The sequence below is a fragment of the Lucilia sericata genome, unplaced genomic scaffold (assembly GCF_015586225.1).
Source record: "Lucilia sericata isolate MDLA Ls3-8-SP2 unplaced genomic scaffold, ASM1558622v1 Contig000626F_arrow, whole genome shotgun sequence".
Lineage (NCBI taxonomy): Eukaryota > Metazoa > Arthropoda > Insecta > Diptera > Calliphoridae > Lucilia > Lucilia sericata.
Window position 1 is genome coordinate 1 of NW_023994632.1, and position 14,981 is coordinate 14,981.

A 14,981-nucleotide genomic window follows, 5' to 3' on the forward strand; every position below is an offset into this window, starting at 1 on the left:
TAAATTCAACAGCAATGAAGCCATCAAGTTGTCCAAGAGTGTAGATGATTTGAGCATGCAACAGTATAAGATTAAGGATGAACTCTTGAGACAGCAAGAACAACAGGAAAATATGGCTAAATTGAAGCAACAGGCTCGTCAACATCATCAACAGCAACAACAGGCTGTGGCGGCCGCAGCAGCTGTAGCAGCAGCTCAACAACAACGTTTTCTACAACAGCAACAACAAGCCGTCCAACAACAGCAGCAGCAGCAACAACAGCATCATGCTCATTTGGTACCACATGCAGCAGCTACACCAACACCGCCGCCGCCCACTAGTTTACATGCTGCTCTGCAACAGCAACAACAATTACTACATCATCATCAACAACAGCAGCAACAACAACAGCAGCAGCAACAACAACAACAGCAACAACGTCAACAACAACAGCAGCAGCAATTGCAACAAGAGCAAGAACGTCGTCGTGAACTACAGTTGTTGCATTCACCCCATATTACACCACAAACCTCACCCTCAGCTATCCAGCAACAGCAGCAACAACAACAGCAACTCCATCATCCTCAACAATCACCACCCACTCCCACACCAACACCCACTACCACAGCTCAACAGATACATTTACAGACGGCTCAACATCAAGCAGCCCAACAACAATTGCAACAGCAACAACAGAAACACTCACAACAACCCTTTACCGATCCCAATACCATCGATCAGTACCTGTTGTCCTGGAACAATTTCCATGGTAATATGTGTCGTGGCTTCCATACTCTCCAGAAAGACGAAAAAATGGTGGATGTTACCATAGCTGCTGGGGGGAAAATTTTCAAGGCCCATAAATTGGTAGGTTTTGTTGTGAAACTTTAGACTCGAATTCTCTTTAATTTGCATGTCCTCTCTCTCTCTCGTTTAGGTTTTATCCGTTTGCAGTCCTTATTTTCAACAGATCTTTTTGGAAAATCCCTCTAGCCATCCGATTTTGTTAATGGCTGATGTTGAGGCCAGTCATATGGCCGGTTTATTGGATTTTATGTACAGTGGTCAGGTAAGTAAAAATTAAATATAAATATTTCTTCTTTAGAGGGTTTAGAAATTAATGGCGTTTTCCTGTTTTTAGGTTAATGTGAAATATGAAGATTTACCGGTTTTCCTAAAAGTGGCTGAGGCCATGAAAATCAAGGGTCTACACACAGAGGTAAGTTTTTTTTATAAAAAGTTTGTTACAGCGATCGTACAGACTGATATTTATAAAACTGTAATTTCGAGATCTTAAACATCAGCAAAATTCTCCTAATTTAGAGTCTTCTGATCTAAATTACAAATATATGTTGGATCGTAGAGTGTGAAATAACATTAAATCTCTCTTTTCTATCCCTAACTAGAAAAACATGGACGACGAAAACAAGGATAGCAGCTCTTCTCCCGATAACGAATCCACCGAATGTCACTTCGAACGCGGAACCCACAGTGTCAACATTACCGGACAAGGCTATGATCCCCGTAAATCTCTACACGACACACACACCATGAACGGTGGTGCTGCAGCTCACAAGAATGGCAGCGGCCCCAGCAGCACAACACCATTACCAGTGCAGACATTCACCTCATTCCGTGATCACATCAAATCGAAGGCCACTTTAGCCGAAACCTTTATGAAAAATCTCAGTCGTAATAACAATAATTGCACTACCAAAAACTACAATCACTTACCGAACAGCAATAGTATAGGTGAAGTCCTCAGCAAGGAAGGTTACAATCTTTTGCATGCCAACAGCAAGAAACTAATGGATACGGCACGTAAACAGCATAAATATTTGGCTAAACGCAAGATACTAATGCACTATAACGAAGAGATGAATGAGAAACGTCGCAAGGAATTGGAACACTTTAGAATGGAACATGATGCTAACAATAATAAGGAAATGAATATACCAGAAACAGTGCCACAACCACAGCCGCAGCCACAACTACAACCACAACATAATAATTTCAAAATACGTTTAATGGAAAATCATCTAAAGGCCAATCAAGAACAACAACAGCAGCAACAGCTGCTGCAACAACAACAGCAGCAACAACAGCTACAACAACAGCAACAACAACAGTTACAACAACAGCAACAACAACAACAGCAGCAGCAACAAAATAACAAGAACAATCATGCAAATCCCGTGGTAGAGGAGCAAGCTTTAAATTTAGTGCAAAATAATGCTCATGATTATCAAAAGAGTGAAACGGACTTGATACAAGAACCCAGTGATGTTTTGCAAATTGTTGAAAATGAACCCTTAACCGATACGGAACAAACTTCTGAATCAGATGGGGCTAGCATAAATAATGGTGCCCAACTAAGAGATGAGGATGACATTAACAATAACAATCTGTGCAAAAAGGAAGCCATTGAAATTGATGACAACAATAATACGAATATGAAAAACTTGGCCCTGATTAATGCCATTAACCAGAAGCATGAATATCAAATACACAATGCGCCGGCAACGACACCAGTAACAGCAACTGTTACCACGAGTACTACGGCGGAAACGGAACAAATACAAACTATGGAACACAGTCAACAAGAAACAGCACATCAGCAGCAGCACCACCATCAACAACAACATCCACATCATCATCATGCTGAGAGTGAAGATGACAAGAACAATAATAATAATGACAACAATAACAACAATCATTTACAATTGGATTTGAGTACGGTAAAGAGCATAGCCACCGCTGAAATCTTGTGTGGTCTTAAGAGTAAAGTTTTCAAAATGGAACAATTAGATGCGGCAGCTGAGGCCCAGTGTCGCAATTTAAATGAGATCAAACAGGCGGAATGATATTAAACGACAGCTGTCTGAGAGAAGTAAACAAAATCAAGAAGTAAAGAAGACAAAACCGTTAATTTGTTTATTTTGTGCATTTGTTTTTTTCTTTATTATTATTATAAATTTTATATAATAGTTATTTATTTTTATATATATATAAAAAAACCCCTAGTTTTAATTTATACAAAAAAAAAATATTGAAAAAAAAAAACAATTAATTAAGTGGAAATTTTGACAAAAAACAAAAAATACACAAGAAAAAAAATATGATCTTTAAAAGTAACAAAAACCCTCGTAATTAAGCAATAAAATTTCATTCCAATTCCAAATCAAATCATATGCTGCATCATCAACTTGCCAGCTCACAACAACAACAACAACAAAAATTTTTTCAAAATTCAACGAAAAAACAACTAAAACTCATTTTTTAAAACACATTTATTTATTTAAACAAAATTTCTCTCACTGTAAGATTTTTTATTTAAATTTCAATACATTCCACCTGGTTGTTCTTTTACTGGCGTGTTTCAAGTTATAAATAAAATATTAAAATTAATTATTATTTGCTAAATTTTTAATATGATTTCATTTTATCATATTACATTTATTATTATCTTTATTTTTTCTTAATTATTAATTTTATTATTAATATTATTATTTATTATTATTATTGTAGTTATTAGTTTAAAAAACAACAAGCTGAACAAAACTATATATTTTTTTCATCTTGAAAACTTTCATATTTTAAAAAAAATTTTAAACAAAAATTATTTTAATTATTTTCTTTATTATATACAAATATTTTAATTGGTCAAAAAAACAACAACAAAAAAATCACTCATACAATTTTATTTTTGAAAATGTAATTATATTATTTTTTTTCGGATATTGTAAAAAAGCAACGTTATATTTTTATTTAAAAAAAAAATTAATAATTTATGTGTTATTTTTCTTATTGATTTATAAGCATATATATTTTTTTAAATAAAAATAAAGACAAATTTTAAGTTAATTTTGATAATAAAAAATAATATTAAATGTGTTTTTAATTTTATAAGAAAAGTAGCTATACATACCTGTTCTAGCTCTAATAGCTTCCGAGATAAATGCATTTTTGTATTTAATTCAGTTTGCTAGTACGTCCATGTCCTACCCAATGTTCATATGGATGTCAAAGTTGTTGGTGCAGATTTCGTATTTGTATTTTATTCAAATGTAATTTTAATCCTTAATGTAAGTCCGCTTATTTTCCCCGAAATTTTCAGATAGATGTTAAAGTTCTTCGAGCAAAATTTGAAGATTCCAGCTCTTATAGTTTCCCAGATAGAAGAATCTCTGGATTCATATGGAATGTGCCACGCCTACTATTGCTAGTCAGCCCATATTTTATCTTAAATACTCATACTGACACTAAAGTGTTTTTGGCAAAATTTGAAGACTCTTACTGTTACATTTTCTGAGCTAATCTTATTTAAGATGTTCTTCATATGGGAGATTCCAATACCCCAATTGCTAGTCCGCCAACTTACTACCTAAATGTTCATATAGATGTCAAAGTTGTTGGTGCAAAATTTGAGTGTTTTAGATCTAATAGTTTCTCAGATAAAATAATTTTTGTATTTAATCCATATGGGAGGTACCAAGTCCCTCTGATGTAGATTAGAAAGGGCACTAAGCACCCCGATCCTGTTTTCGATCTTTTGTACAGATGTTTACCCCAAACTGATCATATGAATGTTAAAGATCTTCGAGCAAAATTTGAAAATTCTTGCACTAACAGTTTTCCAGATATTCGAATTTTATGAATTAATTCATATGGGAGGTACCACGCTAGTCCCCTAATTTACTACCCAAATATGGTTCCAAAGCCCCTATAGACAGTCCGCTCATTTAACAGCCCCAGATGGATGTTAAAATTCTTCATACAAAATTTGAAGGTTCTAGCTTTAATAGTTTCACAGATATAAGAATTTTTGGATTTAATTCATATGGGAGGTGCCACGCCTTCTATTGCTAGTCAGCCTATTTATTATCTTAAATACTCATACTGACACTAAAGTGATTCTGACAAGATTTTAAGACTCTTACTGTTACATTTTCTGAGCTAATCTAATTTAAGATGTTCTTCATATGGAAGGTGCCACGACCACTATAGCTAGGCTAAGTTATAAGCAGAATCCAAGTGTTTTCGAAGGATATCGCAGGATATTGTCCTTTTTAGCATGCAGTGTCATCAAATTCCTTAAAAGAGTTCAGTTTTCTATGAAAATTAATGTAGCTGTGAACTTAAATTTCGCTCTACATCGAGAAAAATTAAAGAAAAAACTTGAGACACTTGTGTCCCATATACGTGAAAGAGTTAAATCATACTTTGCACATAGCAGATTTGAACTCATACTTCCGGTACGTCTGGAATCAAAGCTTAAATGCCAATAATTATCATATCCTTCGTGTAGTTATAATACTTAGCTGGACATTGCTCCGATTGAAACACATGAATGAAAAAAGCGGCCTTTCTAATCACAACAATAGCTTCCATTCGAAATTCCGTAAATGGGTTTGGATCTAGAAGCCTCCTCAGAATGAAATAATTAAGGTTTACTATACAATTCAACGTGAGGACAACTCATGGACGGAGTCTAGCTCGGAGACACTCTCCTTCCTTATGGAAATGCACTTTTCAGGTTGTGCTGATATAGGTGATAGGGATAAAGTTCAGGGGGTCCAAGGACTTATAGATTCTAGCTATTCATCTAGTCATATTGATGAAATAGTCACTAGGGACAAACTGTGCTGGGCGCTGAACACCTTTGATCCGTATAAATCGCCGGGTCTGGACTGTGTTTTTCCGGCCATGCTCTGTAACATTCCTGAAGCCGCACTAGCGATTTTAGCTCATATATTCAAGAGGTGTCTCCTTACGAAATACCTTCCTAGAGGGTGGAGAGAGGTGAGGGTAATTTTTGTCCCCAAGGTCTATAAAGCATGCCACTCGAAACCCAAGGATTTTAAGCCTATCAGATCTTATAACGTCTAATAGATCTCTATCTCAAGAGCAATATGGATACCCGCCTTATTAGCAGCTCTCAACATGCCTACCTAAAGGGTAAATCGGTTGAGAGTGCGCTACATGAGGTGGTTGGTTGTATTGAGAAGGGCTTGGAGCATAGGTAATATACTTTTGCCCCGTTTTTGGACATAGAGGGCGCCTTTAACTTGTCGCTTGTCGAACTCGGGGCTCAGGATTTCGTAGTGAGTTAGACAGTATTGATGCTTGATAGCAGAATTATCAACTCAACCATAGGGAAAGATAGGATTCGGAAACGAGTTACCAAGGGTACACCACAGGAGGAGTGTTATCACCCCTACTATGATTACTAGCGGTCAACTATATCCTTAGGATCTTTGAATCTAAATTTAGGAAGATAGTCGCTTATGCGGATGACGTTGTGTTACTGGTTAAGTGTAAATTTCTCCCAACAGTCAGTGCGGTCATGCAATCAGCATTAAGTGAACTATCAACCTGGGCTAATGTCAATAGATTGAGCGTGAATCCATCTAAGACCGAGCTAGTTCTCTTCACTAAGAAGTATAAAGTAGGGAGTTTTGGACTGAATTTATCAGAAGAGGCGAAGTTTTCAGGGATCTTCCTCGACAGCAATTTGTCTTGGAAGAAGAATATACAGGAAAGACTAAAAAAGAGTCACAATGCCTATTACATGTGTAGAAACCTTTTCTTGGAAGAACAATATACAGGAAAGACTAAAAAAGGGTCACAACGCCTATTACATGTGTAGAAACTCTATTGGTAAGAATTGGGGCTTGCGGCCAGATATGATTGGATTTACACGTCGGTGGGTGGGGATGAAGAAAAGTAGCTATAGCCCAAAGGTGTACTTCAATCGGCATAACTAGTGCCAGGGTAGCACACCGCAGGCGACATTGGATATTATTCTAAATCTGCTTCCCATTGAGAAATATGTTGAGAGTGTAGCGGCTAGGAACTTATTTAGACTGTTCGAATCAGTTCTAGTAAGACCAAAGCGGTTAGGCCACTCGTACGAAGTAGGTCTAACAGGAATTGAGGGAAGTGACTATTTGGACTTCGACTTCGGAGTTGCACCTTCAATAGTGATTCCTAGTAGGGATGAGTGGATTGGGTCCGAAGTACTGTTTGAGGGGTGTGCAGTCTTTACTGGCAGATCCAAGATGGAATCTGGTACAGGGGCCGGAGTGTATAACATAAGAGTGTCCTATAGACTTCCGGACGAATGTAGCGTCTTCCAGGCGGAGATCTTGGCGATCTGGAAAACCGTGGATATCATTAAGATGTTGATAATCAGGCAGTACTTAAAGCTCTGCAATGTCACATGTTACATTCTAGTCAGGTTATACGCAATGAGGCTGTGTTATTCGAGAGAACGAGATCGCAGATGAATTGGCCAGACAGGGTTCAGAGATTGATCTTAATAGTAGGTATAGTTCTGTAAAACTCCCTATCTGTTATTACTATAGAATAATCTCTGAAAAATTCAAAAACTCTACCAACCGATCCTGGCACAGTAGGCTGGATTGCAGGGTTTCGAGGGCACTATGGCCGAAATTAAACCCAAAAGCAACCAGAATACTATTAGGATTGGACAGGAAGTGCATAAGGACCTTAATAACTAGTGCCACTGAGAAATTGTGAAATTGGGTCGGTAACACGCAGGATTTTTGTAGGTTGTGTGACGACGAAGAGGAACTGGAAACAGTAGGGCATATCTTGTGCAGCTGTCCCAGAGTACAGAGTCTGAGACTGACATGGCTAAGTAGAAGATTCCACGATGAACTGGAAGATGTAGCAGGATGTGACTTAGGCGTCAAATTACTTTTCATCAGGGGAATATCTTGGGTATTCGGGTAAAGGACAAAGGGTATCACAATGGACCCTTTGCGTGTGGTTTACAACCCTTTTAAACTAAACTAAACTCATTAATTTGACATCAACTCATATGTATTTAGCACCATTTCTTCAACAGCTCCGAACTTATCCTTATATAGAGATTTCACCGTGCTTTAAACCAATATTTTCTTCACTCGTTTTGAGTACAACCACGTACACTCCAAAGGAACCTTTCCAATAGCCGTCAAAAATAAATTCGAAATTTTTACTCACTAGTTCCCGTGGTACCAGATAATATAGTTTCTCTGATGCAACCCCAAGTCTAATGATTCAAGGTAAAATGGGCCTGGAGGTCTGTATTAACCTAGAATACTGGATAGACTACAATTAAATGAAAACACAGTGAACATAATAAAAAATGACACTCTAGCGCCAAGTTCTGAATTTGAGAGCATCCAAGTTCTTGTTAAACGGTTCTTGAGTGAGATGCAAACTTTAAAAGAAGTTAAAGCTTTTTTACAAAAAGTTGTTTCTTTTCAAACTTTTCCCTCAACAAAGACAAAACCCCTGGCCAAAAAAGTTGTTTATTTCACAAAATCATCCCTTCTTTTTTGCCACACGAAAATGCCCGAGGTGAAGGCGCTAACAAAAATTCCACAATTCTTGTTAGGGAGCAACCCCTTTGCGTTAAGTACAGAAGCAGTTAAATGACATGCGCCTCAAAATATGTGAGAGTTATACAGAACTTTTTTTTCAGTTCCTCTAATTTGTTGTTGTTGTTGTTGTTTTTTTTAGAAAACTATACACTAAAATTTAGAAAGTTTGTACAAAGGAAAATTCCCAGCCCAAACAGAGAATGTTTTTTTGTTGGTAGAAAACGCCAAGAAAAAAATACCAGTCAACACATACACACAGGACATTGGCAAGAGAGTTTGGTGGGTTTAATACTGATTTTCTACTTTTTTTTTTCATTTTCGTTTCGTGTGTGATTTGTTTAGTTGTTGTAAAAGTAGTTGTAGTAGAAAGACTGAAATAAAAATCTGAAAAAAGACACAATACAAAAGAGGAAAAAACTATATAGAGTTTGTGAAAAAAACCGGTTAATAAATTATTGGCAATTGACTGTGAATGGTGTGGAAAAAAACAACTAAAAAAAATTTTTTTAAATACAAAAAAAAGAAACAGAAATATTAGAAAAAATAAAACAAATAATTGAAATTATAACAAAAGATATCAAATGTAAAAAGCCGACATTGAAAAAAACAAAAAAAAAAAATGGTGCAAATGAAATAAGTGAAAAGCTAAAATGTTTTAAGTATTTAAAAAAATTGTTGAAATATATAAAACATATTTACAATTCAGGAAAAAATAAAAAACAATTTAATAAAACTTTAAGAAATAATATAAACATAAAAAATTTATTCAACTTTTAGAAATGAAAATTTCCAATTCAAAAAAGAAAAAAAAACTTCAATACATACAAAATTTTTCTTTTCCTAAAATATATAAAATTTTTGGCACTAACTTGTATACTGGAGCTGATTTAATACATCCCTAATTTCCTGCTACCACCCTAAATTACAAAATCTATTCCCCAACTCCTGCTCAAATACAGACATACATAACTATTCTTACTATAGAAGTTTTCCCTGTGTAAATATTCCCCTAAAAATTCAATAACTTTAAAAAGTTATAAAATCTACAAAAAAAACAAAATTTTATAGTTGTTGCTACAACAAAAACATTATTATTTAATTAACAACAAACTAAGTATTCCATAAAAGCAAAAACAATAAAAGAAAACGCATACAAACTCAAATTAACAGGAAATTTTTCAAAATTCTAAGAAAAAGCGCTTGAGCATAAACATTTTTCAAAGTACAAACGTAATAAATAAATTAACGAAAAAGAAAAAAAAAACAAATATTCGCGCCATCAAAATTGAATTTTGTAGCAACCCTTAATCCCCACTACAAACAGTACCTACACATTTATACCACATACACACATTTCCACACAAAACACACAAACACACTTTTATTAAAGTATAAGGATAACAGGAAGAACTGAATACCGTTAAAACTCTAATAGTAGTAGTTGTTGTTGTTATTATATTTGCTCTACACTCATTATTCATTGTCTGTCATATAGTTGTTGTTGTTCTTGTTTTTTTTTTTTATTTCATTTTCCTCAATTCTAAACTAACTGTTTATTCCTAAGAGTGTTTGTTGTAACGTATACTTAACAAAAATATTGACTATTTTCCTTTTAATCATCAACCCCCTTCTAACGTTATTTTACACTCTTAACACAAATTGAGCGTAAGTAAGTGAGAGTGAGAAAGTAGATTTTCTCATTTAATGTTCTTGCTAATGAGCGAGCCAACGAGAGAGAGACTGTATAAAAGAGGGAGTATTTCAGTATTTTGTTGTATTTTTTGCGTAATATTTTTTTCTATTCTTATTTCCTTTTTGGTCGTTTTTTTTTTTGCTTTCTTCCTTCTTTTTTTCGTTTGTGTTTTGTCTTTTGGTGAATGTTTAAACAAACAAGTGTAAAAGGGCGTCAAGGCGTTCAACTTTAAAGGGCGTGTGAGCAACACTTACAAAACTTTATAAACATTGGTTTTGTTTTGTGTCGTAGAGTTGCCAGGCGAGTAAGAAAATGCTTTTAAGGATAATTGTGAGGGAATGTTTTGAAAGCAATACAAATAGCCCCAATATTGACTTAAAGGAATTTTCACAAATAAGCATTACTTGGCAGATATAGACCATTTTAGTCCGATTATCAGAAAATTATTTTATTTGTGTTTGGTATCTATCGAATAGTTGCCTGATGGTGTAATCTGTGGTGTAGACAAGTCTGTAAACAAATCTATAGACGACTCTATGGATTAATCTATTTACTCGCCTTTGGAATAGTTTATTTGCAGTTTAATGGTCTATGGGCCAGTCTTTTAAATTGTCCATAGACTAGTTTATGGACTAGTATATGAACTATTCTATGGGCCAGTCTATTGTTTCTTGGTCCAATAGTCGGAAAGTGACGCCTACGCATGCAATGCATTTTGTTTAAACTAGGAAAGTATGCTGTGGTAGGGAGAATTGAGGAAGTACTTCTGAAGAATGAATTTTCCCTGTAATGTGTTAAACCACAGCTACTACTTGGATCCCGAAGGAACCCCAACCAACTGACCAGCCAGAACAAGTCCTGAAGACAACTGGCCACCCGCAGTACCGAATTATGTAGTTCTCTGGTTCGACCCCATATCAAATCATTCTATGATCATCACCAGCTTATTGTCACGCAAACTAAAGGTATTGGTAGCACCTCTTTTCCCCGGGGTTGCTATCACTTCAAGGTCATCAAGGTAACATTCCCCCGAGGAAAATTCCATTGTAATATCGCTAGAACAGTAGAATACTGCACACATTGCTCTACTGAATCAATAGAGTCGGAAACCTTATTGTCTCCAATAGGTACCTACGGCCCAGACCTGGGCGATTTCCATTAATTTTGCATTAACATTAAATTAAAAAAAAATTAATTTAATGTAAAAAATATTGCATTAACATTAAATTTGTAAAATTTAATGCATTAAATATCCATTAACATTAAATATTTTTGAATTTAATGCATTAATTTTACATTAACATTAAATATTTTTGAAATTAATGCATTAATTTTGCATTAACATTAAATATATCTGAATTTAGTGCATTAATTTTACATTAACATTAAATAAGCAATAAAATTAATGCATTAATATTCCATTAACATTAATATATATAAAAATTGATAAACATAAATAAAAATACAGCACAAAAGACCTCGATCTAACTAAATACAACTAAAATTAAATAGGTTAAAGTCCTTTCTAATAACTCCTATATTCCATTCAAACTTGTGTGTTTTAAATATGATATTTATGTAAGATTCCACAGACAAAATAAACTAAAAAAGGAATATCTGGGAAGTGATACTATTCTTCTAATATGTATTATCGAGTATAGGACTTATTAGAAAGGACTTTAACAAAATAAACTAAAAATAGAATATCTGGGAAGTTATACTATTCTTTTAATATGTATTATCGAGTATAGGACTTATTAGAAAGGACTTTAACACATTCAATTTTACTTGAATTTAGTTAGACCGAGGTCTTTAGCGCTGTATTCTTATTTTTATAAATTATTTTATACATTAATGTTAATGGAAAATTAATGCATTAATTTTATTATTTATTATTTAATGTTAATGGAAAATAAATGCATTAAATTCAAAAATATTTAATGTTAATGCAAAATTAATGCATTAATTTCACAAATATTTAATGTTAATGTATAATTAATGCATTAAATTTTAAAATATTTAATGTTAATGCAAATTTAATGCATTAAATGTAACCATGTTAATGTTAATGCAATAAACTTGCATTAACATTAATTTTTTTTAATGTAGAAAAAATTGTTAATGCACTAACACATTTAATGCATTTATCCCAGGTCTGCTACGGCCTATACAGTAGAGTAACCCTAAAATAGTCAACGAAGCTCTAGATCATATATGAATGTTGTATTCCAATTTCGGATGGAGGAGATCAGATGGACACCATTTCAAAAAACAAAACACTTCAATACTTCCTTCGAAACTTGAAAAATATGTTTAGTCCAGCAGAGATCACACTGAATGTTCATACTCAAATTATCAAAAGTTTCTGATACTTAAATACTGACTCCATTCAATAATATATAGATGGAACAACATTATATTCATTATAAGCGACTCTATTAATACGACCCCAGTTAGAGATTTTTTCATGGTTGAGCGATTCATTCACTGATTGCTCCCAACTCCAAAGGCCTTGGGCTATAACTGAATGAATAACAATGACATCTATTACTGTCTTCGACAAAAGAATATATAGAGTTTAAAGTTTGACATAGAAGTAGAATAGGGAAAAGAACAGATTCTTGCAGTACCCCTGAATTAATATTGAACTCGTTTGATGAAATTACTACCGACACCAAATACAATTAGTTTAGATATAAATGAACCATGCCACAATCTATCAAACGTCTTGGGTATATCTAGAGACTCCACCTTACTGTTCGCAACACTTCTCCGAACAGAATGCTAGTATGTCTCCCGTAGAACGATCTTTATGAAAGTCTTACTGCCGGTCGTTAAGTAAAGTTTTAGTCTCTAAATACTTGGCAACATTTAATAAGTTTGGAAAGTGCAGAAAAGATTGCTTTTGGCTTATAATTTTCAGGGTTAGCAGCCTATACCTTTTTGGGAATTGTCGTTACATTGGAATTCTAGGGTCTCCAGGTCCAGAAGCCTTTTTAATACTGAAATCAGATAAAACTTTTTGAGCAGCACGAGTTTAAAAGAATATACTATTTGTCATAGTTACTGATACCCTTTCAAGCTGGGCCAGTAGGCTAAAAGATTAGCTTTATCAATCGGGTATGTTTAGTTGTCCCTGAAAAGTGCCGGAATTGAGAACTGGTATTGTCCTTTACACTACTAACGAACAACCAAAAAGTTTTACAACTCCTAGGCATGAAAACACTTCTCTTTAGAACTTTTTTGCCATGATATTTCCTTGATCGAATGTTTTCCTTTTGGTCGTTGAAAAGTCGATTGTATTCCTTTCTATTATCTGAAGACAATTTGTTCCTACGGTCTTTATTTAAGTACATAAGTTATTAAAATTTTACATTGCACTTTTCATTCCAATCTAAATATCGTTTCAAACGCTCTCTGATCCAATCAGATTGCATTATTTTTTTCATGCGACGTCTGTCTATAATTCTTTTGAATCCAATTTAAAAGAATGAAAATTCAGCCCGGTTGTTCGTTCTCCTTCCAGATAAATATTTATGTACATATGTATGTATCTAAGTAGTCTTAATATTTGGTTTCGTTTGCTGCACTATACCAATCAATCCTCTTTAGTAGTGGACTCTATTACTCATGCTGATTCTTTTATTAGACAAAGTAATTTCTATTCAAAACAAGAACTGAAGCATCGATCTTTTTCAGTACACGGTGCTGTTGACAACTCAACAGATACATGCTATGCGACTAAGGGTTGGGGGCCCTGACCCAACCTGTAGAAGCAATTATTGGATTCGTTTGACTTTAGAAATTTCTACTTTCCTTGTCACACCATCTTGTCATGCAAAGGGATCCTGATTTATTGATAGGTCATTTCAGTCTACCAAATACATATGTCTCTAGGTGCTGTTGCCGAATCAACAGAGCATTGTGATGTGATAGAGCGTCATAAGGACGATAAATCTGCCTGAGCGGATCATTTGTGGATGAGGAAGCTACGGCGTTGCTCAAGATATACCAGTTGGTCCATCTCAGAGCCATTCCCGAGATTATAAATTCATCAGGTGTGTTTGTTGGGTTTTGCGCAAACCTTTCTCATTTCATTCAACTGGCACTTCTCCACCTTGTCTGAAAATTATTCCTCTATATGATCGCTTGGCAAGAGATTAGATAACCCGAATACTCCAGCAAAGTGCTCGCACATGAACAGGCAGAACCAAAATTGCCACCTGTGAGTTCTTCATTGAAGTCTTTTAGGGGCGAGTGATAAACCGTCCCAACACTACATAGTAGATGGAAAAGATCACCGTGAAATAAGGCCGTCAAAGCCTCATTTTCTATGTCTCTCTATAAAAAGTCCATAACTTAGGCTGGCAAATTTTTAGCCCAAAGTACACTTTTCTAGAGAATTGAGTAGCGCAAATAAGGAGCTCAAAAGTCACTGATCTATGCTAATAAGATAAAGGCTTAAAGCCCAGGACATTACACAAATTTAACCAGAATTTTCAAACAAAGTTTTGAAAATTAGAAAACCTTTTAATTTGTTGATTTATACCAAAAAGTCCCAAAAATTTTAAAACACTTTTATAAGAAACAATTTTTTTGAGGTAATTTTGAGTCCAAGGACCTTTATAAAACTTTCTACATTTGAATAATCTCATACTATGGCAACCCTTCTCAGTTATAGTTTTAAATTAAAAACGTAATAATCAAAGGAAATTACTTTCAATATACTACGAATACAAACACTATAATAGTACAAAAACACTAATACTACTACTAACACCATCACCACCGCCATTACAACTATAACTATTATTAAACACAACAAAAATAACTGTAAATTTGTTAATAAAAATAAAAAACAACAACTTCATAATGTATTCTAACATATAGTGTATTAGAAAGAAAGTGTGCTTTT

General features: G+C 34.4%; 1 protein-coding gene across 1 annotated transcript; it reads left to right on the forward strand.

The window, feature by feature from the left end:
* Positions 1-7: 7 nt before the first annotated feature.
* LOC119606828 (myb-like protein Q) lies at positions 8-3,055 on the forward strand (the record flags this gene model as incomplete). The annotated part of the gene is made up of 4 exons (XM_037960462.1): positions 8-847; positions 918-1,049; positions 1,122-1,199; positions 1,387-3,055. Coding segments are annotated over 4 exons (2,508 nt in total), but the record flags the coding sequence as incomplete, so codon positions are not given.
* Between the last annotated feature and the right edge of the window lie 11,926 nt (positions 3,056-14,981).